The sequence below is a fragment of the Carassius carassius genome, chromosome 39 (assembly GCF_963082965.1).
Source record: "Carassius carassius chromosome 39, fCarCar2.1, whole genome shotgun sequence".
Lineage (NCBI taxonomy): Eukaryota > Metazoa > Chordata > Actinopteri > Cypriniformes > Cyprinidae > Carassius > Carassius carassius.
In genome coordinates, this window is record NC_081793.1 from 2,898,796 (window position 1) to 2,924,855 (window position 26,060).

General features: G+C 37.4%; 1 protein-coding gene across 1 annotated transcript in view; it reads right to left on the reverse strand.

Annotated features, from left to right (window-relative positions):
* Window positions 1–730: 730 nt before the first annotated feature.
* Window positions 731–26,060, reverse strand: part of LOC132120924 (uncharacterized) — a 47,168-nt gene continuing 21,838 nt past the window's right edge. Inside the window, exons 3-8 of the mRNA XM_059530144.1 lie at window positions 13,277–13,398; window positions 11,086–11,364; window positions 7,722–7,817; window positions 7,490–7,625; window positions 1,414–1,509; window positions 731–1,056 (exon numbers count right to left, since the gene is read on the reverse strand). Of these exons, the coding sequence (XP_059386127.1) occupies window positions 731–1,056; window positions 1,414–1,509; window positions 7,490–7,625; window positions 7,722–7,817; window positions 11,086–11,364; window positions 13,277–13,398 (1,055 nt within the window). The remainder of the gene's footprint in view (window positions 1,057–1,413; window positions 1,510–7,489; window positions 7,626–7,721; window positions 7,818–11,085; window positions 11,365–13,276; window positions 13,399–26,060) is intronic.

Below are 26,060 nucleotides of genomic sequence, written 5' to 3' on the forward strand. Positions count from 1 at the left end.
ATTTTTCTCTCTACCTATTGCCATTATCAATCTCAATTTTGTTTTCAGATAAACTTTTGTGGAGTCTTATATATATTTGTGGTAGTCTCATTCACTGCTATAGAAAGTCCCGGTTACTTAACTGTAACCTTGTTCCCCTCAGCGCATTGGGAAATGTCTTAATCGTGACCAGCTGTGAATAATGTGTGTAACACGTCGATAGAATTGACCCGGTGGTGATATAGCCTTGGATGATGACGTCATCGGAGCATGCGCCCGCAACCCGGGGCTATAAAAAGATACGCCACAGGTGCATCAATCAGGATATTTTGTCTGAAGAGCAGTCCTGTGACATATTCAGTACGGCAAAGCAGCGCAGCATCTCGTTCCGCTTTCTCAGGGAACAAGGTTACAGTTAAGTAACCGGGACGTTCCTTTTCGAAAGCTTCAGTCGATGCTGTGCTGTTCAGCGGATTGGGAACGAGAATACCCACGCCGCTGTACTTGAAAAATGTCTGGACCCCTAAGGTTGTGCAGGTGTGCTATCAAACCACAAGAAGGCCTCAGACATTAGCTTGTAATGTTGACTCAAGGACATGAGAGCCCGGAGTAGCATGGACATCCAAACTATAAAATCTTGTGAATGTGTGCGGAGAGGACCAACCTGCCGCATCACAAACCTGTTGTAAGGGGGCACCCGTTGCTAAAGCACTAGAGGAACCGACCCCCCTTGTGGAGTGAGCTCTAAGACCTACAGGCGATGCTTGACCGCGCGCCTCATAAGCCAAAGCAATAGCATCCCTGACCCAGTGAGACATGGTCTGCCTGGTGGCAGCTGCTCCTCTGTTACCACCACCATAACAGACGAACAGCTGCTCTGACTTACGCCACTGGCAAGTGCGGTGGACTTATGCCTGAAGAGCACGGACTGGACACTGGATTTCACCTGCTCCGGCGTTGTGAACGGCGGAGGGCAGAAGGCCTCTAGAATGACCGGATGTACAGCCAAAAACGGAACCTTCGGCAGGTAATCAGGATGAGGATGCAAAATCACTTTTACCCTACCTGGGGCAAAGTCTAAGCATGATGGTGAGACAGACAGAGCCTGCATATCCCCAATTCTCTTCAAAGAAGTTATTGCCATGAGAAAAACCATTTTCAAAGTCAGAAGTTTATCAGACGCTGACTCTAAAGGTTTAAAGAGGGGTTTCAACCAGACCCTCGAGAACTATAGCTAAGTCCCAAGAAGGCATCCTGGTTTTTAGTGCAGGCCTCAGTCGTCTGACCCACGAAGGAAGCGAGAGAGCAGAGGGTGTCTCCCGAGTGGCATCCCATCAATCAGGGCGTGGCAAGCTGAAATAACGGCCACATAAACCTTAAGAGTAGCAGGACATGTGTGATACTGATGAACAGTGTGTCCTGGCCTAGCCTGACCTTGCTCATGGTCTGCCGAATGGTCTCGATCCAAGCGGGAGACAGTTTTGCCCGCATCGTGATCGAATCCCAAATGATCCCAAGATAAGTCATTCTCTGGGATGGACAGAGAACACTTTTCTCGGTGTTGAGTCTCAACCCCAGAGAAACTAGATGAGCTAACACTATGTCTCTGTGTTTTAGCGCCATCTCCTGTGATTGTGCTAGTATTAGCTAATCGTTGATGTAATTCAAAATGCGAATGCCCTGGAGTCGTAATGGAGCCAGGGCTGCATCCATGCATTATGTGTACGTGCGGGGTGATAAGGCTAGGCCAAATGGAAGAACCCGAAATTGGTATGCTTCGACCTCGAAAGTGAACCTCAGGGATTTCCTGTGTTGTGGCAAAATTTCTACATGAAAATATGCGTCCTTCAGATCGATCGTGATGAACCAATCGCGATGCTGAATTTGCGACACGACTGTCTTGATGGTTAACATCTTGAACTTGAGCGCTTTGACTGTACGGTTCAAGCCTCGAAGATCCAAGATTGGACGCAGTCCCCCACCCTTTTTGGAAACCAGGAAGTATCTGCTGTAATAGCCCGACTCTCTCCTTGGAAGAGGAACATGTGCTATGGTCTCTTTGCCCAGAAGAGTTTGTAGCTCCTGAGACAGTACCTGCATCAGCTCCGGCTTCACAGAAGTGGAGACCACGCCATTGAAACGTGGAGGATGACGAATAAATTGGATCCTGCATCCTATCCATACTGTGCTCAGCACCCATGCAGAAATGCCCGGCAGAAGTTTCCACGCTGCCAGACTCTCTGAGAGTGGTACCAATTTTAATATTTCCCTTTGAGGGGATGTTAGATGTTCCATGTCCTGAATGAGGGCAGGAAACACTGGAACATCTAATACCTCGCTGGAAACCGCCTATCGACGTGTTACACACATTATTCACAGCTGGTCACGATTAAGACGTTTCCCAATTCGCTGAGCAGCGCAGCATCGACTGAAGCTTTCAAAAGGGAACCTATGATGACTTCTACTTTTGAGAAACATGTAAATCTGAAAAAGGTTCATTCTCTGTACCCATGCTGACGCACTCGTTAAAAAAACTAAACAAAAAAATGCCAATTCAAAAAAAAATTTACAACAGGTTTTATGGCCTAGTTATAATTACTTAGGTTTTTACTTTTTCGTTACGGTGAATGGAGTTAATTATGAATACTTCGAATGCACTCTACTTAAACACAAACACAAACACACACAGTACATACACAGAATTAATGAAGACAAGGCTCTTACGTAAGTCTTTCGATAAACACGTCGAAAATATACGAAGGGCTTTTCCAGTAATATTACTGGAGAGCTTCCATCATCTTCAGAAGGATTCTTTATGTCTTCATTTCCAAATGGGTAGAAAAGATCTGAAAATATAAAATAGAGGCAACAAAACTACAGTGACCTATAACATAATTTATTGATTATGTAATAAATGTTGTTACATGTCACTTTGTTTGACAGCATATACATGGACTTGATGCACACTGCACTCAAAAATGTCGTGAACTGGCTGAAATTTTAAATGTACAATTTCAGCCTGCTACACAATCGCCAGGGTTTGGGGTAAAATCAAAATAAGGTGCTTTTAAAAGATACTTGTCTGACACAATGAGATAATAAGAAGCAAATAAAAAAAATATATTACCCTTATATTTAAATAAGGAAACACTATTCAGCATTAACTGGTTGCTTATTAGCATGTGTACTGCTTACATATTGGAACTCTATTAGTATATGTAAAGCACATATTAATGCCTTATTCTGCATGACAATATTCTACATCCTTTAACCATATTCCAAATAAGGTAGTTGTTGTGGTAGTTATGACCACAATTTTATTAATTTTTTTATTTTTTTATTTTTTCTATTGTACCCGTTAACTCTTATGTGTTTTTTTTTCTTTTTGGGTTTTTAATTCAACAACATACAGTGTGTGGTAATTGAAAATTTGTTTTTATATGTTCTTCACAGAAAATGAGACAAGGCCAATGAGTCTGAGTTTGAAAACATAATGAATCATATAATTTTTCTTTTGATAAAAATGAAAGTGGGTCCCACAGATCCGAACACCATACATGGGTTAAATAAATGAAATGAACTTCTACAACAACTACCTTACTTACTATCAATATGGAGACATTAGGAGATTATCGGAGGACAATTATTTTAGTGAGTTAAAAGTGAATATGTGTTCCATAATCTTGTGTTTTTTTTTTTGTTTTTTTTGACTAATCCAAAAATTATCCAAATAATGTGTAGCCCTAAACTGTTATCATCAGAGCATGTGAGCAGAGCATACAGGTGCATCACAATAAATTGGAATGTTGTGGAAATATTTTTATTATACTATTATTATAATACTATTATTTTTTAGTAATTCAACTCAAATTGTGAAACTCGTGTATTAAATAGATTAAATGCACACAGACTGAAATAGTTTAAGTTTTTGGTTCTTTTTTTGTTATGATTTTGGCTCACATTTAACAAAAAAACATCTTCTCAACAAATTAGAATATGGTGACATGTCATTCAGCTAATCAACTCAAAGCACCTGCAAAGGTTTCCTGAGCCTTTAAAATGGTCTCTCAGTTTGGTTCACTAGTGCCGCGTTTCCACCGCAGGAACTTTACCCAGGAACTAGGGACTTTGGCCTGGTACTTGGTGTGTTTTCACCGCAGGAACCAGGAACTAAATAAAGTTCCGGGTAAAAAAATGCCCCTCAGAAAGTCCCTTCTGACGAGGTGGTACTTTTTCAAAGTTCCGGAACTTTCGGGGGCGGGACTTGGGCAATAAACATGCTGATTGGTTCACACAGCATTGTTTGGGTTCAACCACCATTTATTCGTATCATTTTCAAAATATTACTGTTATTGTGTCATGAAATGTAATTTTAAAAGTATTTCAGGCGAGAATGTAGTTGTTAGAAACTCAAATCTGTGGTTAATTTATAAAGACCGCGCCTATTTAAAAATGTGTTTCGCCGATCTCAGAGATGGTCAGCTCCACGCGATCAGCGGGAGCTCTGTGCTTATGTATCCGCCGAGAAGCAGCCTCACCTCGGCTAGACCTTCTGATATGTGCTGCTGGCTTTGATGTCTCTTTAGTGGTTAAACATAAAATATAATCCATTTTGGGTAAATCTAACAGGTTATCTTTGGTCTGTATTCAATTTATCTATATGTTAAAATGAAAATAAAAAAGGCAAATTTATATAATATTTCGTTTCATTGTAATGGTTGTATATACACATATCCCTGAACTAAGTACATTTCTGCAGCTGTTATTATGTTTAAATGAAAACGAAAGGAGGCAGTGGTATTTGATATCCTATTTCGTTTTATTGTAAATATACAGAGAGGAAAATTGCAGTAGCCATGGTCAGCTGACTGAAGTTATCAAGTACGCTGCTGTCTGCAGATTTACCGGACTTGCGTCGTCGCGGAGACCACACTCCCGAGTCGAGTGAGCAAAGTCTGAACTACCGAGGATGCACGTCAAAAATCAGCGTACTTTGTATTGAGAAAAGCGTGCAGACCTACGCCACCAGTCTATTTGCCTAATCATCCCGGTACGTTACATCGTGGTGGAAACGCAGAAAGCAACAGGTGTGTGGGGTAAAATAGTTCCTGGGAAAAAAGTTCTGTATTTCATTTGGAAACCAAGGTCACAGAGTCTGGAGGAAGGCTGGAGAAGCTCATAGCCCAAGTTACTCGAAGTCCAGTGTTAAGTTTCCACAGTCTGATGATTTGGGGTGTAATGTCATCTGCAGGTGTTAGTCCATTTAGTTTTTTGAAAAACAAAGTAACTGCACCCATTTACCCAAACATATTGGAGCACTTCATGCTTCCTTCTACTGACCAGCTTTTTGAAAATGCAGATTTCATTTTCCAGCAGGATTTGGCACCTGCCCACGCTGCCAAAAGTTAGATAAATGACCATGGTGTTGGTGTGCTTGACTGGCCAGCAAACTCACCAGACCTGAACCCCAGAGAAAATTTGTAGGCTATTGTCAAAAGGACAATGAGAAACAAGAGACCAAACAATGCAGATGACCTGAAGACCACTGTCAAAGAAACCTGGGCTTCCAGACCACCTCAGCAGTGCCACTGATCTGATCACCTCCATGCCACTCCAAATTGAGTCAATAATTAAAGCAAAAAGAGCCCCTACCAAGTATTGAGTACATGTATATTTTTTTTATTGGTCTAATGAAGTATTCTAATTTGTTGAGATTGATTTGGTGGGTTTTTGTTAAATGTGAGCCAAAATCATCACAATTAAAAGAACCAAAGACTTAAACTACTTCACTCTGTGTGCATTGACTTTATTTAATACACAAGTTTCACATTTTGAGAAATAAATTAACTTTCCACATCATTCTAATTTATTGAGATGCACCTGTATAGCGGGGATCAGTCAGATCAGTGAACAAGAGGGTAAAATAATTTTACCAGTGTTGCCATGTTACAGCACAGTAGCGCTATGGCAAACAGGAACAAATATACTGCATAGAAATATCCTGTCGGCACGTTATTTAAGCAGACTTTGCTTTCACAGAATGAATATTGAGCAGAGAATCACATAGTGCAGTGACAACGGCCAGAGAAAGAGTGAAACCTGCGCTCAAAATTATGGGCAGTGCAGCTCACCATAAAGGCCTATTTTCATGGAGTCGTAGTTTACCTGCGCTTAAATGTTTTAAATGTCAAATAAATAATAATAATAATAATAATAATAATAATAAGAAGAAGAAGAAGAAGAAGAAGAAGAAATATAGCTGAAAGAAGTGATTACCGGGGTTCAAAAACTTTAGACATTTAAGCACATAAGGTAAAATACATTGTGTCAATACGGGTGTAACCAACAAAATCAAAAATGCAGGTAATATACAAAATAAATATGGTGATTTTTAACATTTATGACTGCTATAGTGCCACCTATGGTTAAATTTACCTTAAATGTTGCATGCTTGTTTAAAATAAGCTGTCAAACAACGAGTTTAATGAAGTTTTAAGTTTTCTTTAGGATTTATAGGTTTTGTGGTATATTTGGCCACACCCCTTTTCTAAATGACCCCATTATAGCTAACCAAAGGACAAAATAATAATAATAATAATAATAATAATAATAATAATAATTATTATTATTATTATTATTATTATTAGTTGATATTTATTGATATAGAGAGTGCATAATTTATTTATTTGTTGTGAATATGTGAACATGTTCTACAATTTGTGGTAATTTTCTATACAAATATTGTATTTTTTTTTTAAAGCTTTTTCAACTGTTATAGTGCCACCTATGGTTACATTTCCATGAAACTTTGCTTGCTTGTTAAGAGTCTTCTGACACATTTTCACCAAGTTTCGTTAAGTTTTGAATTGTTGTTTAGGTTGCACAGGCTTTTTGGCATATTTGACCATGCCCCTTTTCTAAATGACCCCTTTTAAGATAACAAAAGAACAAAATTCAACATTTTGATCTAGAGAGTCCAGAGAATATTACTGCAGTTGTTTGATCCAGATTGAGTGAAAAATATTTGTGAAATATTTATTGAATGCTTTGATGGTTCTTCAGGCAAAGTTGCTTGTTATGAGAAGATCTATTAAATAATTTGCATGTTGTGTGGATGGGATATAAGACAATAAAACTCATTAGCGCCAACTAGTAGCCAATTTCTTTCAAAATTCTTAGAGACTTTTAGGACCATGAGTCAAACATGCCCACTGAGTTTCGTTCTGATGAACTAGTGGTAACCTTGTCAAATAGGTGCTTAAACTCTTATTGCGCCACCAGGTGGCAGAGCTGATTTGTTTTTTATTTTATTTTTTGACCAAAGTTTGAGCTCATACACATTTACTGAGTTTGGTGAAGGTGTAGTCCTGAAAACATATGATATTAATTCATTTAACTCAACACTACTAATTGCGCAAATAATTGTTCTAAACATGTTTTAAACAATAAGCAGCTATTTAACATGACATGCAATAAATGCCACATATTTTTAATTATAAAGTAACTGTACCATTATGGTCTGATGTACGGTCAACTCGAAATACCCATCGACCAGTGAAATTGACATTGCTTGTGTTTGACAATTTTGTGATGTCAGAGACAGGAATAAAAAAGAAATCAGTTGAATCCCTTGTGTCATAGCCGGACTGTTAAAGACAACAAAAAGTTCAGTTAAAAATCAATCACTTATATAGTGATAACAATAATATATTTTGATAAGTGTGTTTTTTAAATTACTTTACCATAAAACGATATGTGGTCTGAGTGGTAGGACCATAATGCATGAGTGTAAATGACATGTTTTTGCCAGACACCAAAACCACTTGAAAAGTTGACTCCTGGAAGACAAAAGGAATAACTACATAAATACAGAGGATATGGAATACTTTAATCCAATTAATACTTTAATACTTGGATCTTTATCACAGCTTTCCTTTTTCTTTTACCCAAATTTCAGCAAATGTCACCAGCAAAAATGGTCCATTGTCTAAAAGTGTAAAGCACAACTCACAGAAGTCACTTTCAACCTAAGCAGCTTTCTGTTGGCCAGCGAGGTGAATTCATGTGACCAGGTTAAAAAAGTCAGCGTAATCTGCGTGAGGATGTTTTTTTTTTTTTTTGCCCTCACACAAAACCCTCAATCATGTGGATTCTTATTAAAATTACTGAATTTTGCCTTTAAAAAGAGACCATATCTTTTACTCTGGCACATTCATTGGTTTCACAACATGTTAAAATCGAAATTTAATTGGAACAAGTTGTATAGCTCTGTTGGCCTAACGTTGGTTTATCTGCATTCTTAGAAAAAAAAAAATTGTAAAGAGAAAACTAACCTTGTTTATTAAAGTCAATAAATTAGTAAAGTTCATACGGACACATTACAAGTAACACGAGTTACGAAATCAGATTTATTTTAGTAGATAGCAAATCTACTAAAAAATTTTTTTACAATTAAGTAACACCAGTTACTTTGTTTTCCAGTTTACTGAATCTCAAGAAATTGGGTGATGTGTGCGGTGTGTAAAAGTGTGTAAACATGATGCTTATAGTTCTAGACTAAATGTGTACATGCATTTACTTATGTCACTTACACAAAAACATATTTAGTAGTCCTCAAAATTATTAAAGAGAAATGCACACTCAGAATATGACGCAAATACAAATATCATATGCATCTAATCCTATTTTAATAATCAGTGTGTTTGCTGCTGACATTTGATGATCCAATTCAATAAGAAAAAATGACTTTAGTTCAGGTGTGTCCAGACTCGGTCCTGGATTGCCGGTGTCCTGCAGAGTTTAGATCTAACTTTTCTCCACACACCTGCCAGGAAGTTAGCATTCTGAGTAAGACCTAGAATAGCTGGTTTAGGTGTGTTTAATTAGGGCTGGAGCTAAACTCTGCTAGACAGTGGCACACCAGGAGCAGGAATAGACACCCTGAGGTTTTTTTTATTTTATTTTATTTTATTTTTTTTTGCTGAAGAGTGCTGCATTTTCTTCTACTTCATATTCTTCATGCAATCGAGAACGGCAGCACAGCTGAAAGGTTGTTTGAGCTGCGCCCTGTAATGCATAGACTCTAGCAGTGTTGGGAAGCTTACTTTGGAAATGTAATAGGCTACCGATTACAAGTTACCCTATTTAAAATGTAATAGTAGTGACTTTCAATTTTCACTTTTTCAGTTACTTTATTTAAATAATATAACTAATTAGTTTTTATTACTTTTAGCTTACTATTCAACATTTTTAATGAATGTTTATTTTCAACTGTTACTCATTTTTTAACATTTGCAGCATGCAGGTTTAACCTTACAGTAGTGCTCAACACTATCAAGACTTTCACAATCCTTCATGTCTTGAATTAAGATGATCAAATTTGAACAAATCCACCACAAAATCATACTTTAGTACCGCCTTTTACCTTTGGTTCAATGCAGATTTAAAATAATGAGAAATTGTTTACTGATACTGTTTTTGAAACCAAATCTTTGCAAGGAAACACTGCATCTAACAATGGTTTGGATTTTTTATTTATTTTTTATAATAAATAAAAGCATATACTATAAATCAACTCCAATACAGTTGTCTAATAAGCATACGTCCTATTCTCTGTACTAAACTCCTTAAACATTGGTATCTTTTTGAAACAATGCTGTCTCTTTGTATATGATACGACAATAGTTGATCATATAAATAAAATGTTCATGAAGTGAAGAGCAGTTCTAGAGAGTATGTTTATGTCTTCAGGTATTCATATATTGAGGAGCAGAGGCTGAAAACACTGCTAGCTTCAGTACCACATGTCTCTGCCATTAATTCTTAAACTCCTACAAACACATTCTGAAACATGGACAACCATATCTTTTATATGGACCTGACATAAAAATTGTTTAAATCTTTAGGTTGGGGACATGCAAAATAATAATAAGTTGAATCCTGAACTGCACTTTAACTTCCATTTTTCTTTTCAGTCTCTTTATGTTGTCCTGATATCCATCTCTCTCATGACTTTAATATTCAAGATTTAACAAAACTATACTTTCTAAACTGCCTACATGTCCAAATTAGTGCATCACTACAATATTTTTATAGAAAAATCCTAATATTTTAGGGCCGTACATCTCAGAATAGTCTTTTTTGTTCACAAATCAGTCTAAATTTGTGTTAGTGAGCACTTCTCCTTTGAGAGAATCCATCCACCTCACAGGTGTGACATATCAAGATGCTGATCAGACAGCATGATTATTGCACAGGTGTCCCTTAGGATGGCCACAATAAAAGTGTTTGTCGTCCTCATCGGGGTGTCAAACTGACTACAGTTTGTCGTCGTAACCGACTTGAGTGGGCAAATGCTCCCATTCGATGTCATCTGGCACTTAGGAGAGGTGTTCTCTTCACAGATGATCCAGGTTTTCACTGTACTGGGCAGATGGCAGACAGCATATATGGCATCGTGTGGGTGAGCGGTTTGCTGATATCAACGTTGTGGATTGAGTGGCCCATTGGTTGGCAGTGCAGGTTATGGTATGGGCATGCGTATGTTATGGACAATGAAGACACACGTGCAATATTCATGCTGTCTAATCAGCATCTTGATGTGCCACACCTGTGAGGTGGATGGATTATCTCGGCAAAGGAGAAGTGCTCACTAACACAGATTTAGACAGATTTGTGAACAAAATTTGAGAGAAACAGGCCTTTTGTGTACATAGAAAAAGTCTACGATGTTTGAGTTCAGCTCATGAAAAATTGGGGCAAAAACAAAAGTGTTGCGTTCATAATTTTGTTCAATATAATAACTATTTTTTCTCAGTTACTGTAACTGATTTCAGTTACATTTATTTTGTAATAAAATTACATAATGCTGTTACTTGTAATTTGTTACTCCCAAACACTGGACTCTGAAAGTAATCAGTATCGTAATGCATTACTTTTAAAAGTCACATTCTACAACACTGAAGACCAACTTCTTGTTTATAGCAAAAAAAGGGGTTAGAATTAAGCATGTTAAGAAACCACATCAAATTACTTGAATAATACTTGAAAGATAAAAATTCCAAAAGTCTTCCAGAATTTACATGATGTGAGTGACAGATAGCTTACCGATTGTGGTCTGGCAAAGTATGGTACTTTATCCCAAGTGGCAATGAACAGCCATGAGGCATTGAAGTTCAGATTAGGAAAATACTGGTTTATGTTGTTTGATGCCGCTAGTAAGAGTCCACCACTAGTGACCTGACGATAGGAGATTGTTCCACTGACTCTATTGTCCATGTCTGTCCAAAGTGGAGCAATGATGTCTCTGTTGAATTGCGTCTGTAAATAACTAGGTGTCGCCTGAGAAAGAGGCCCATCAAATGTCAAATGTCCATTGTTATTAACCTGAAAAAGAGCATTATTATAAAATAACTTTAGTAGTACAAAATAGGATGTAAAACTGTTAAAAAGACATGTTTGTTTTCTTTTAACATACTAATTATGTATGTTCTGTTTTACTTCATTTACTGAATGTCATACCAGGTTTGTTATTAACTTAGTTATTAACTAATTAATAAGTACAAAAATATCCATACTGAAAAAATATTTATTGAGTTAAGCCTCTAATTAGTTGGAAGAGTACAGTGAGTGCATTGATGAATTAGTAATCATTTTAAATACAAAAAGATATACATCATCATCACCATTAAAAATAAATTAAGAATGGTTTAAGAAGTTAAGAAGTTTAAGTTTAAGAAATAAGTGAAGTGGAAAAAAAAGTTAAGTAAATATAGTCAGCATGTAATTTGTGCAAAATTATTTTCATATGAATCTGCAGAAAATCCAAGTGTAAACTTGTTGCATCATACCTAAAAAGACTTGAGGTTGTAACCGCTGATAAAGGTGCTTCATCTAAATACTGAATACTTTTGCCATTGTGATATTTCAGTTATTTTTAATAAATTTGTTAAGTTTTCACAAATTAGTTTTTTCCTTTTTCATTATTTTGTATGGAGGGAATACTAAATACGTTCTAAATGCACTGTACACAAACACACACTGGTTTCCATGTTTTGTGGTGACAAAACCTTCTCTAACCTTCTCTAAACCTTCGCTTCACACACAACTTCCTGCTATTTTTTTTTTTTTTTCAAAAAGTCTCATGGAGACCACAAAAAATGAAGTCCCCCCAAGGTCAGAATTTTCCTGGGACTAATATGCTTGGCGCAAAAATGCTACAGGATAGGCTACTCAATGCAAATACAATTCTGGCAAAACAGCCCCGACAAAATAAAAAAATTAAATAATATATATATATTTTTTTTTATAAACTACTGTTTTCTGAGTTAATGTTGCAAAAATATATTTGACGAACCTGACTAGCCATTTCCTCACTGGACGTGCCTTTAGATAGAAATGCATCTTTACGCACTACATAATGAAATACTTTTTGTTTTCAATTTGTATTTCGTTTTGAAAATAGTAATTTAAAGCATTCTATAAATATATTTATCATGTTGCTGAAGCACTCCTGCTCAAGACCAAGATGACAGAAAGGGCATCTGGTTTGTTTTCCTTATTTTAAAAAAGCACATACTGTGAGTGCACACAAATACAAGTAGACCCTATGTAGTTCCGAATGATGTATACACTGTTAATAAAAAAAATAAAAGAAATGCAAATGATCACGCTGGTGCCTCCATGTCCTGCAAAGTGCCTTTAAGCTTCCACTCTCCCCATAAACTATTGTACATGCACCTAACAGAACTCATTTATCTAGGTTAAATTTTTAAATTAATACTGTGAAATGCATGAAGTGTTTTATGTCTATTTATTTTAGACAAATCTGTTGGTTTGTGAAGACTAAATTGATCAAACATAATGCTAAACTCTGCCGCTGCTGCTTGGGTTTTCCTTTAAAAAAACATTGAATATAACTTGAATATAAAAACATAAAATGTTCGAAACATATTTCTAAATTAACTTAATAAAGAAGAAAAATAAATAAATATGACCACTTTGCCATCAAACAACAAAACTGAACTATTTTAATAGCTGTGTAATGGGGACGAGAGAGAGAATAAAGACACAGGATCCAGTCGGATTTGGGCTGAGAATTCTCATAAGCTGTTAGACAATGCAGGGCTCTATTAGTTCCCTCGTTTCAATTAAAAGTTCCCCCAGCTCGGACCTCAAACTCCCTGGAATATGCTACTGCATTCCTATACGCCATTGCTTGTAAGGACAATTGGTTCCAATAAGGTAGGGAATACCGGGGCACACACATACACAGAATTTATGAAGACAATGCTCTTACATGAGTCTTTTGATAGATCTGTCCAAAATATACAAAGGGCTTTTCCAGGATTATTTCTGGAGAGCTTCCATCATCTGTAGAGGGACTCCTTATGTCTCCATTTCCAAATGGGTAGAAAAGGCCTGAAAATATAAAATATATAGAGGGGTGGGAGGGGAAAACACAATTACAGTGATCTACAACAGTGAACTTAACTAGTTTAATCAAATTCATTATGAATACACTGGAGTGAAACGGCTGTGAATGTCAGATATTGCTAGCAAATCTTGAGTCATCCACAAGAGGGGGCAATTTAGCTGGAAGCCTCCCAGCTAATCAAACGGCTGTTACACATGGTCGTAGCCAGCTATGAGGTCCGGACCTCGGTAAATTTTTCATGTTCGAAAATAAAATTTGTTCTCTGATTGACTAATTTGCTGCTAAACTCCTCATATATCATTTTGCATGTATAATTCATAATGTTTAGCGTCAATGGTATGAAAATGAAGTGATCTGAAGTGAACGAGTCTTCAGAGTTGTGAGCAAGAGCGCAGACGCAGCCTCCGTGTTGCCAGATTCAGCTATTATTATGCGTTTCTTGACTTTCCCCCCCCTACTAAATTTATCACTTTGGAAAGTTAATAAAGTAGGAAGTTCCGGTTTAGTGTCAGCGATAACTTTATCTTATCTAATTTCCAAAATATTTGAATATTTTCGGTTTATTTTATTTATTTATAGGTTTTTGATTATTTTAATAGCAACATCTGGCAACATTGCATCTCCGGCATTAATCTGGAAGTAATCAAAAAAAGGCAGCTGTAATTTACACTAAGTGCAAATATCTATAGATCCTATTTATACTATGTTCAAATAGCAGGATTTTCTGCTATTTATACTACTTACTGCAAATAGTGGCAATTATCGGCACCTCAGTACTGTAGTACATTATAAAACAGTATGCAATAATAACTTATTGAGTCTACTTTAATGGATGCCACCTTATTGGGATAATAAAGCCCTCCCTCCACCTCTTTTAACTTCTAGTTTTTTTATTATTATTATTATTATTTACTTAATTTTCATTGAAAATAAATGATTTTCTGATGTGATTTTAAAATTTGAAAAGGGAGAAAAAATTTCCCAAAGGCGGATTCGAACCCTGGTTGATCACGTCTTGAAGCTATATGACACACGCTGTCCCCTCTGCTGTATGTTTACATTAATAATAAACGACTGATAAAATTATCCACCCCATAAATATAGTTTTAACAAGATTTTATGCAGTAAATAGGGTATGATTCAAAAATGAAAACATCTACTTTTCTTTCTCTTTTTAAGTATTAGTGTATATAATTAGTTGTATTTATAGGGGTTATTATATAATAGCACAGTTCTTCTGAGAGAAACCCCCTAGACCTCACTAATTTCAAAGCCTGGCTACGGCCAAGCTGTTACATATCTTCTTGTGTTACAGTTATGGCAGATGGCGAAATTGAGTGCAAGCAAAAACAACATAATGGACAGATGGCTTGTGAAAATCAAGAATACCAGTGATGGTAAAATGGTTTAACAGACTATAATACAGGCTCAGCTATCAAACCGAATTCAATAAACTGTAATTATTTTTAATGTTTCAGTATAACAAACACCATGTCAACACCGGCCCAGAGTCAGTCGAGGGTGCTTCTGAAATGGGTGCATAGCCTTAAAGGACTTTTATTTTGACATACATTTTGTCCCGTTCATCGCTATAAATCATTGCGATTTCGAGAGTGAATCCCGCATTTATATGCCCTTTCCTTATATGTGCTTTAGCAGCATGAAAAGTTTCTACAAATTCTATTTATAGCACAGAAAGCCTGCAAAGAACACTACCTTTATAATCCCTAAAAAGCTGTCACTCATCTTTGTTCATTAAGATCTCACAAAGTTACAGAAAATGAAACTGTCTACACTGCATAATTTATTTATTTTCTTGTGTATGCTATGCTTATAGTTAAAAGTCTACATGAGGGCAGGGACAAATGGAGTTGGGGATAATTTGGATGAAAGGCCCTGTGAAGGGGCAAATCATCTGTAAACTCTCTCATATTTACTTTCAGTCTACAGTATTTCTCTGGACACGAGGCCATTGTACCAGTCGTACTGAAACATTTTAAATGATACCAGACATGACTGTTAATTCACTTGCATTGACATGTAACAGTATATGTTGCGTATAATAATTCTGAGTGAACTGAGTGAAGGAAAGGAAGTGGGGGAGAAGGAACAAATACTTGTTAGGTTAAATCTCATGGTAGGTTAAGTCAATGGGGTTCAAAACATTGTATTGGACAACCCTGGATCAGACAATGCATTGAGACATTCAAAATATATTCTGTTTTGTTCCACATAAGAAAGAAAATCATACTGGTTTGGAACTGCGTGAGGGTAAATGGTGACTGTTTTTATATATTTCTTAGTTGAATTACCACTTTTATTTATACAACATTTAATGTTATAAGTAGAAATAAACAGTACCTGAAATTAATGTCATGGTATCTTAAGGATTACATTCACTAACAGAATTGTACAGAATTTTTTTTTTTGTACCTGTATCTTCTCCATTGCACATTGCTTTTCTCATGTCACCTAAAAAGTAAAAAGAGAGTGAAATTATAGTTAAAAACAAACAAACGAAGAAACAAAAACATTTCATGTGGGATTGTGTTTAAGCACAAGTCTTTGTATCTGGATGTTGTAGAATCATTCCAATCTTTTAAATACTGGTACATCCACAGTTTCTCTGCACCCCATGACACTGCTCGAATTATGGGAGAAACTTCCAGTACACTATAAACAATCAGTGAAAGGTTCACTATATGAATGCACTACTAGACGTTTTTAAAAAAACTGAGCAAGATGAGGTGACATTCTATGCACCTTTCAACCATTAAACAATTAAAGGAAATTTAAGAGTGTAAAAGAATTAACACATTACTTTCTACATACTATGAATAACCCCCAAAAGCTTAATTTTCACAGCAATATTAGAAATGTATTAAATATCACTGCTATAATATATGTCTATATTATGTAACATACATTGAATTTTGAAACATGTTTATCGACAATAACATTGAGTGATAATATTTCAGACTCTGGTATTTCAAAGAAATTCCTGTCATTTTGACAGATAAATACTGTATTAAAAATCATTCCAATAAACATTGGTAATATGGATTATAAGTGAAAAAGGTAGACAATTAAATCTTAATGGATCTGTGTGAAAATAAACCTGGAAAGGTGTTTTTTTTTTTGTTAAATGTGTGCCAAAATCATCACAATTAAAAGAACCAAAGACATAAAATATTTCAGTCTGCGTGCATTGAATTTATTTAATACACAAATTCACAATTTGAGTTGAATTACTGAAATAAACGAACTTTTCCACGACATTCTAATTTATTGAGGATCACCTGTATAAATTGAATTAAATAATGTCCATCATTAGCCAATGGCTAGATTTAGAGGCTAAGTAAACGTTTAGCACAGATACACTGTAACCAGTTTTTGTAATTTAAACAATATTTGACTGTAATATGTAAAATAAGAAACTGTAAATACAGTATACGTATTAGTGTAAAAAGCAAAGGATTGTGGGAACATACAGTGGGTATAGAAAAGAATAACCCCCCCCACCCCCAAATAGTCACATTTTCATTTCACAACCTGAAATGAAGACGGACTGTTTTTAATTTATTTCATTATTATTCAGCTGTATTAACTCAGTGAAACTTATTACATCCAAGTGAAAGATAAAAAATCAACATGTCAGAAAAAAAAAAAAACACAAATCACTGAGGCCATGTCCATACGTACACAGGTATTTTTTAGTAAGTTTTTCCTTCTTCCTTAAAAAAAAATCTCTGTCCACATGGAAACTCAAAAGCATGCTATGAAGCACTCAAGAGCATGTCAAGCCAACAGGTGGCAATATAATCTCAACCATAAAGCCATGCTGGCCAATCAGAAGCTTAAAAAAAGTTTCCAGTAGGCAAACATATCAGGGCACTCTCGATGTCACAAAACAAAATCTCTGGTTTCGCTGTATAGACGATAACACTGCAACCAGAGTCTTTGAAAATCTTCGCCCTGACAGCTGTTTCCAAAAATGTTCAGTTTCAGTGACCTGGTGCTGCGTTTCCATGTGGACGGACGGTCAAACTGCATGGTAAAAGCTGCAGTTTTGAAAATACCTTGCATTCGTGTGGACAGGACAGAACTGGAAAAAGGATCACCCCCTCCTAAAATGACTTGTAAAGTCAATCAGGTGTAGCTAATCACATTTGCGATAGCTTACAAAGCCATTTGACTTTTAACTGTTATCAGCTGTGGTCATTTTGATTAGCTCAGCATGAAAATAGCTTTTCTGAAGGATTTCAGTCCCTGGTAGAGTAGCTGAAACAAACAATCAACTATGGAAGGCACTGTCCAAAGATTTCTGGGTTGTTGTGGACAGGAAGTTGTGGACAGGAACAAGTCAGGAGATGGATAAAAAAAAACTGCAAAGGCTTTATCAATGCCTAGAAGCAACTTGTAGTCTATTATTAAGAAGTGGAAGGTATTTGGTACAACCAAGGGGCAAACTCCAGCTCTCTCTTGTGAACCCATACGTCTTTAATTATCCGTAGCAGACAGAGCTGGATAACCAATCCACTTACAGCTCATCCCATGTTTTGTATTCTCTTTTCATTAGATTCACTCAGAATGATCGACCTGTGTAAACTTTCACTTAACCCATCTGTAATGATAAAACACTCATTCCAGAGGTTAGTGATACAATCTACACAAATCAGAAACAGAATTGTCCCCCAACATATACATTAGCCATCCTCATGCACACACATACTTAACACATTAATATTTTAACAGCTCATATTCAAGGTTTGCTTTCGTGTTAAATCGGAAGGATTTAAACTTAAAACTTCTCTGTATGTTTAACCTAGTTTGTACCTAGTCTCTTATCTAATCTCAACGTTTGCCTGTTCATTAAAGCTTTTTATTTTGAGAAAAATCAGCTGGGTGGTTTTGGTCTCAAAATTATTGCTTTGTTTGGGTTACTCTTGCTTAGCAGGCAGATAAGAGAAGCAGAGCACCATCTCTGTCTCCACTCAGCAGTCTCTCTCTCTCTTATATGCAAAATATTATTTTTTTTTTTTTGACAGTTTTCTCCAAACTTTAGACTATAATATCAGGTTAATTACAACATATACTCCTTAATCATTCAAATAGGTTACAAATGTAAGTCTCAGTTTAAACCTCAGTTTAGACTGTTTAAAATACATAATGCTAGGAGCATTTCTTTAAAATAATTTTTACCTTAAATGCTTAATTCCCTTAACCATTGTTATCTAAACCATCTCTTGATTTAGCAACAGCAGTCTTCATTTTTGGCTAACACCATATCTTGTGATATCTTATGCCATGCCTACTGACTGGCATGAGTAAAAACTATGATATAGACATATTAGTTCAATATCATCTCAGCCTCATAAGAAATTGTGTCTCAAAATAATGTATGTCATCACATGATCTCAGATGGTTCTTGGAAGCCCATTACCATTAACTCTTTATAAATAAGCTCCTTTTCCTCAGGGTGTTATCCCCTGACATAGTTGCATCAAGTTGTGGATGCTTGTCACAACAAGCCATCAAGAAATGCGGTTGCTGGTGATCAGGTCTGGAGGAGCTCACATTTTTGAGGCAGATTGCTGTACTTTCTACAGTTCCCCTCCTAATGATGCTCTAGGCCTATCAAGCATCCGCTCAACTCCACTACCATCTCACATATAACACCTCCTTTCAGGGCAGGTGCCCAGTGGCGGTGACCCCCTGCCTTAGGCTGTCCCCTATTGGCCAGAAGAGGATTTTACCCGTCATTGAGAAATCACCTCATGCACACTGGTAACCGCTCTTTCCTGTTGCAACATCCTCGACAGTTTCTTCCAGAATCCGGTATTTCCTGCAGCTTAGGAAAGGTGCACTCAAGAACCATGAGAGCCATTGACAGCACCTACTATTGTTAAAACATTGAGACAGGTTAATCACACTAATATTTACATTTATATCTTCAAACCATCATTCTAAGATTACTCGGTGAATTAAGATGTCACACACGTCTATTCAGTGTAATGTTCTGCTACTTCTGTAGCCAGAGCCATCAGGCCCTGTATGATGGTGGAGACTAAAATAAGACAGATAAGTTACTGGTCATAAAACAAACAGCACTATAAATAGCTTATCACTTAAAACACAGGCTCAGATAACAGCATTTAGCTGACTTTGAATGAGAGAGAGAACTCTGAGGGATTCAGGACTGGTAGCAATGCATTTTCATGATTTTTTTTTTAATAATTTTACATAAATATAAATTTACATAAAAATAAAATAATTACTTTTACATCAACTTGTATTTATTCATTCACTTAATTCTGGCCTTGGCTTTGGAATTTCAACAATGATTTTAAATCTCTCAGGCGTTATCTGACCCAGGTATGATACTTTCGGCTCATGGTAGCATGCTGTCTTCAAAGTTACTTTGAAACCCCTGTTTATGTTACTTGTTAACTTTATCATCTCATATGCAAACAATCATTTTCTTTTCTCTCTTTTTATTTTATTTAAATTTTTATGATGCTGAGTGGCATCTTTTTGCATATTTTTGCAGTCCAAAGGTAAAATAAATTACTATTTTGAAATATAGAAATAACAAATCTTCCACTCAGAACACGTCTCTTGTATTTTTACAGCTTGAGCCAGAGTCATGGTGGGGGCCAGCATGAGATAAAAACAACTGCTTCATTGCAGTCAAAGCAATCTCATCTTTTAAAGCAGGGATAGGCAACTCCGGTCCGGGAGGGCCACTGTCTTGCAGAGTTTAACTCCAACCCTAATTAAACACACCTGAACAAGGCAATCAGTGTTTTCGGGATTACTAGATAGATACAGGCAGATGAGTTTTTATGAGGGCTGAAGCTAAACTCTGCAGGATAGTGGCCCTCCAGGACCAGAGTTGCCTATCCCTGTTTTAAAGCAAAACATACACTTCTAAGTTTTTCAAAATGCTACTGCCAATTTGTGTGCCTACTGTCTTTTCACTAACCCAGAATTCTGTTCAGTATGCCTCAGAACTTTCAACAATTATATAGAAACTAGAACAGATCTTATATCATTCTTTGTCATTTAAACCTTCTATGCACAAAGAATCAGATTAAATCATCACTCAGTTACTTCTGGGATCCTTTTTAACCAATCGGCACATACATTTATAAAATTTTATCTCTATGGTGCTTTCTTTGTTTAAAGGCAGTCAAGTTTTTTTGTTTTAACTTTCCAATCAGAATCAAATCTCAGACTGATCATTCTTTCAATGAATTCAGAGAACACATTTAAATCAGAGCTTCAGAGCCAAACTGTTTACAACATTTGCTCTCTTCTATTTCATTATTTTTATCAGGGCTGACCCTATTTCTATCATAAACCAAAAAGATATTAAGATGGCGATCTTACCAACAGCACTTGACTTCTGCGTGATGAAACTGCAAAGTATTTCTGACATCACCTGTCCAATTAACATTGGATAAATTGACAAATTTTCTTTAGCTCATTCTGAGTTGTTCCAGATGCATCCCAGATCAATCAATACTTTCCCTTTGCATATATCCCTATGTTTTTATAGGTGTACATATTAGTTATCACTATGTATTTATTTAAAAAAACTAATTTTGGATAATCTGTTCCCTAACCACTATCCTGACCTATCTTTCTAAGCTCGGGGTACCCCTGTTTGTAATGGTGGGTGGTCAAAAGTCGGAAGAGCGAGTTACGCCTAGAACCCCCGTCTAAGTTCTTACATTTTCCGGGATTTATTGGCTTACCCTTTGCTGTCAATTCACTTACGGCTCTGCGTGTCCCTTGGCTCTCGGTGCTTAACCCAGCACTGCCTTACATGTGCCTAAGAAGTACGCGTTTCGGTCCCACTATAGGTTGCACAGATAACTCTGTAACTGTACACATCTGTCTCTAAGAATTATCGATGTGCACTTGTACTCCTTTTACTCATAAGGTTACTTTGTTTACAGGTGTATCAAATAACCCCCTCACGTCTGAGTGAATCTTTCGTTCCTCCTTCTCTTGACCCTCTCCATTTACAGACAGTCCCTAATCAACGATATTAAATATTAAATCTTTCCTACCTTGGTTTGATGATAGACCAGGGATGTCACCAAAGAATGATTGCCCGCATTCTCCACCAGATAACTGTAGGGGAATTTACAGTTATAACCCAAGTACCAGGCGTGTCGTAATGAAGACCAGGAGTCAGAGATGAGTTCAATTAATAATAATAAATTTACTGAAGAAAATAGTTTGCAGTTTCATCAGCAGAAGCCAGCTTCAGTTCTCGCGATGGAGTTCATAGGCCCCTCTGCGTACAACTCAAAATCAACAACAATTATACCCTGACAGAGGATATTAATTGCGTCAATGCATTAGTCAACAAAATTCTGATTTGTTCCAAAACCTAGATAAACTTAGACAGTCTCCTCATATGGACATAACATTGCCAACATATCTTCCAATGATTGTAGCAGGTGTCAGCACTGGTGAAGAAGACACCTCATCTCATGTCAGGATGTCCGCAGAAACTGGTCTTCTCACAGAGCATATATGCTGACACACACACACAGAGCCCTTACATACAATGCAGGGTTTTCTAGCACTGGCAAGTGTCTTATCATTACGGTTGGATACACACACATAAAATGCGGACAGTAATCTTGAGGAATAGAAATATAGGATAGAACAGGATCCTTTAATATCTCATAAGCGCACATAAGGTTACAGATTTCACTCTTGCTATAACTTGATTAATAGTCAAACAAGAAATAATATTAATAATATAATTAATATCAATATGAAGGATATAGCAACGCTGCATTCACTCCTTCAATAGTGTGTTAAACTCTAATTTGTCAACTGGCTGCTAGATGCTGCCTGCAAAAGGCGGTCAGTCCCATAGACTACCCATGTTAACATGCCCAATTTTACAGCAGAAAAAAAAATCGTTTACAGCCTGGTTAAAAAAATTTATTTTGGTCTATATAGCTAATTTCGCCCTTCATGACAACTGTGAGGGGGGTGAATTTTTTAATAACTCATGCATTTAAATTATATTAAGCCTTACATTTCTGCATAATTAATGGCGTGGCCACTTGAGTGACAGATGGATTACTGCTGCTGTCACCACTGTTGAGCTAGGTTGGTGTGGTTTCAGCAACCAGCTTCCGCCTCTTTGCCAATTTTTGCAAAATTATCTGGGAGTGATGTGTAGTGACACGCTGTCAAGATGGCGATGGCTGCCTCTACGTACTTTTGGCTTAAGAAATGCTCTTCGGAAACCTATGGGTATGTCACGGACACTACGTCCATGTTTAGACTAGACTAAAATACTTTGTTGGCATTAATGGAAGTGCATTAGCATAGTTTAAATCATACTTATATGACCGCCATCAATTCGTAGCAGTGAATGAAGAGGTATCATATCAATCACAAGAGCAGTATGGAGTACCTCAAGGCTCAGTACTAGGGACACTAATCTTCATGCTTTACATGTTACCCTTGGGTTATATCATCAGGAAACATGGTGTTAGCTTTCACTGTTATGCTGATGATACTCAGCTCTATATTCTTCTATAACACCCGATATACTTGCTAAATCATTATAAGAATGGCAACTACGCTAATATTAGTCTGTTTCTCTCTTATTCCGAGGTCACTGTAGCCACCAGATCCAGTCTTTATCCAGATCAGACGGTCACTGCAGTCATCCAGATCCAGTACGAATACAGTACAGCCCTGAAAGACAGCAGAGACCAGGACAACTAGAGCCCCAGATACAGATCCCCTGTAAAGACCTTGTCTCAGAGGAGCACCAGGACAAGACCACAAAAAAAGATGATTCTTCTGCACAATCTGACTTTGCTGCAGCCTGGAATTTAACTACTGGTTTCGTCTGGTCAGAGAAGAACTGGCCCCCCAACTAAGCCTGGATTCTCCCAAGGTTTTTTTCTCCATTCTGTCACCGATGGAGTTTCGGTTCCTTGCCGCTGTCACCTCTGGCTTGCTTAGTTGGGGACACTTCATCTACAGCGATATCGTTGACTTGATTGCAAATAAATGCACAGACACTATTTAACTGAACAGAGATGACAACTGAATCCAATGATGAACTGCTTTTAACTATCATTTTTGCATTATTGACACTGTTTTCCTAATGAATGTTGTTCAGTTGCTTTGGCGCAATGTATTTTGTTTAAAGCGCTATATAAATAAAGGTGACTTTGACTTTGACACTGTCTGGGGTCAGCGTCATCACCTGGTCACCAGGAGGTGGTGGAGTCTTCTATGCAGTGGTGCTATTTTGTTTCTTAAAGCTAGCGAAGAATGTGTTCAGCTCATTCAGCAAAGAGATGTTGCTGTCACAGGTCCGCGGTGGGGGCTTGTAGTCCATAATGGCCTGTATCCCCTGCCACAGGCTCTGAGTGTCTCTGCTGTCACTGAATTGATGGGCTATCCTCCTGGAGTGCTGTCTCTTAGCCTCTCTGATGCCACGGGACAGGTTTGCCCTGGATGTTCTCATTCCCACCTCATCTCCAGTTGTGAAGGCAGCAAACCGCATCTTCAGGAGTCTGTAGACCTCCCCTGTCACCCACGGCTTCTGGTTGGCCCAGACAGTGATGGTCTGTGTGACTGTTACATCATCAGTACACTTATTGATGTAGGCAGTGACAGTCTCGCAGTACTCTTGGAGGTATGTGGTGTTATTGTATCTGGCAGCCTGCTTAAACATATTTCAGTCAGTTGTGTCAAAGCAGTCTATAAGGGCCTCTGATGATCCTTCCGGCCACACTTGAATCTGTTTTTGAACTGGTTTGGCGACTTTAATGAGCGGTCTGTATGCAGGCACTAGCATGACAGTGATGTGGTCTGAGGCTCCGAGGTGGGGGAGGGGGAGGGCTTTGTAGGCTCCTCTCTGTGTGCTGTTAACAAAGTCTAAAATGTTATTACCTCATGTTGGAAAGTTAATGTGTTGGTGTATTTTTGGAAACACACTCTTTAAATCAGCATTGTTGAAATCCTCACCTATGATGAGAAAAGCTGATGCTTTTGGGTGTGCTGTCTGCTTACTGATGTGCTGGTACAGTTCATTTAGTTCATCGTTATTTTTGCAGTTGTTGTTGACCAGGTGAATGTAAACAGAACTGAGCAGTATATTCCCTCAGTAGATAGAACAGCCGGCACTTAATAATCATAAACTCCATCAGAGGTGAGCAGTGTTTGCAGATCACAACAACATTGCGGCACCACGCATGAATAGCGCCATCTGGAATGCTGTTGCTAAGCCATGTTTCCGTGAACACAAAAACACAACAGTCTCTTACAGTCCTCCAAGTTGAGCTTAGTAATCGGATGTAGTCCAGTTTATTGTCCAAAGAGCGTACATTAGCCAGTACGATGGTGGGGATTGTTGGCTTGTGTGGGTTAGCCATTAGCCTAGCCCGGATACCTCCGCTTCTGCTTCCTCTCACACCGTTTGTGGTGCCTCTGTTGTGGCCGAGATGCATCAGTGAGGGGCGGTGATGGTGTAGGCATCCGGAGCAGACCGAGATCCCACAGCTGTTCCACGTGCTCAGAGTTTAACTCGCGATGAAGACCTATAAAAACACTGTGACTCACAAGACAAAAAAAAACGAAAACACCGTTCTGGCGGGATAGAGAGAAGCCGCTGTGTGTGGGCACGTTGCCATCTTGCATAAATATACTTTATATACTTCTATACTTGTCAGGATAGAAGAAAAAATTGATAGGGCAAAATAGGTTTCCTTCCAACATGAAAATGAACCAAATCACACAGCAAAACTGAGCACAGAGTAGTTAGAGGAGAAAAAGGTGAATCCCCTTACATGGCCTAGTCAGAGCCTAGACTTAAACCACATTGAAAATCTATGGAATGACTTGAAGTCTGCAACAAAATGCGCTTATTTAAAAGGGGGGGGGGGGTTGATTATTTTCTACAACCACTGTATAGTCACTACTGTAATTCTTCTCTATTGAAAATCAATTTACAGTAGTTTCATCAAGTAGAATGCAAAATATTTCAATACAAGCATAATAGTGAAATATAATTTATGCATTATTTCAACCTTAAACACATGGGGGTAAAACCAACCCATGGCAAAAGTTTAAAAGCAGGCCAATTCCATAGGAAAAAAGTCCCAAGCTATACTTATTTTTTGTATGCATACGTTAGCGTATGTGTACTGTCAAATGCATAGTCTTTCAATGTACACTCAATTTGATAGTGTGCGTGAACAGTGGTAGTCGGCATGTGTGCTCTAGAATATTTAATCTTTGTTCAGTGTTTGTCCTGTTTTTTCTCAAAGTTATTACCAATAAAAATATCTTTGTACTCTTTTAAACTAAAGGTGGGCTATCTCATAACTCTCTCACACAAGTACTTGTAAATTCAGGCATTTGTTGTTGCAGTCTCTGCTGTTTTGTTGTTGTTGTTCTGTCTCTTTAGTTCCATTTTCTACTGTGAAATAAAGGCCCAGGCCAGTTTTGCCTTGTGGAACAGCTAATTACTGCAAAACAAACTCAATTTTGAAGTTGCAACCTGCATGTACATCCCATTATGGCATTATACACATGCTTGCTCAACTTACAACAGTGTTACAAGTGTGCCACAAAATCATCCAATCGG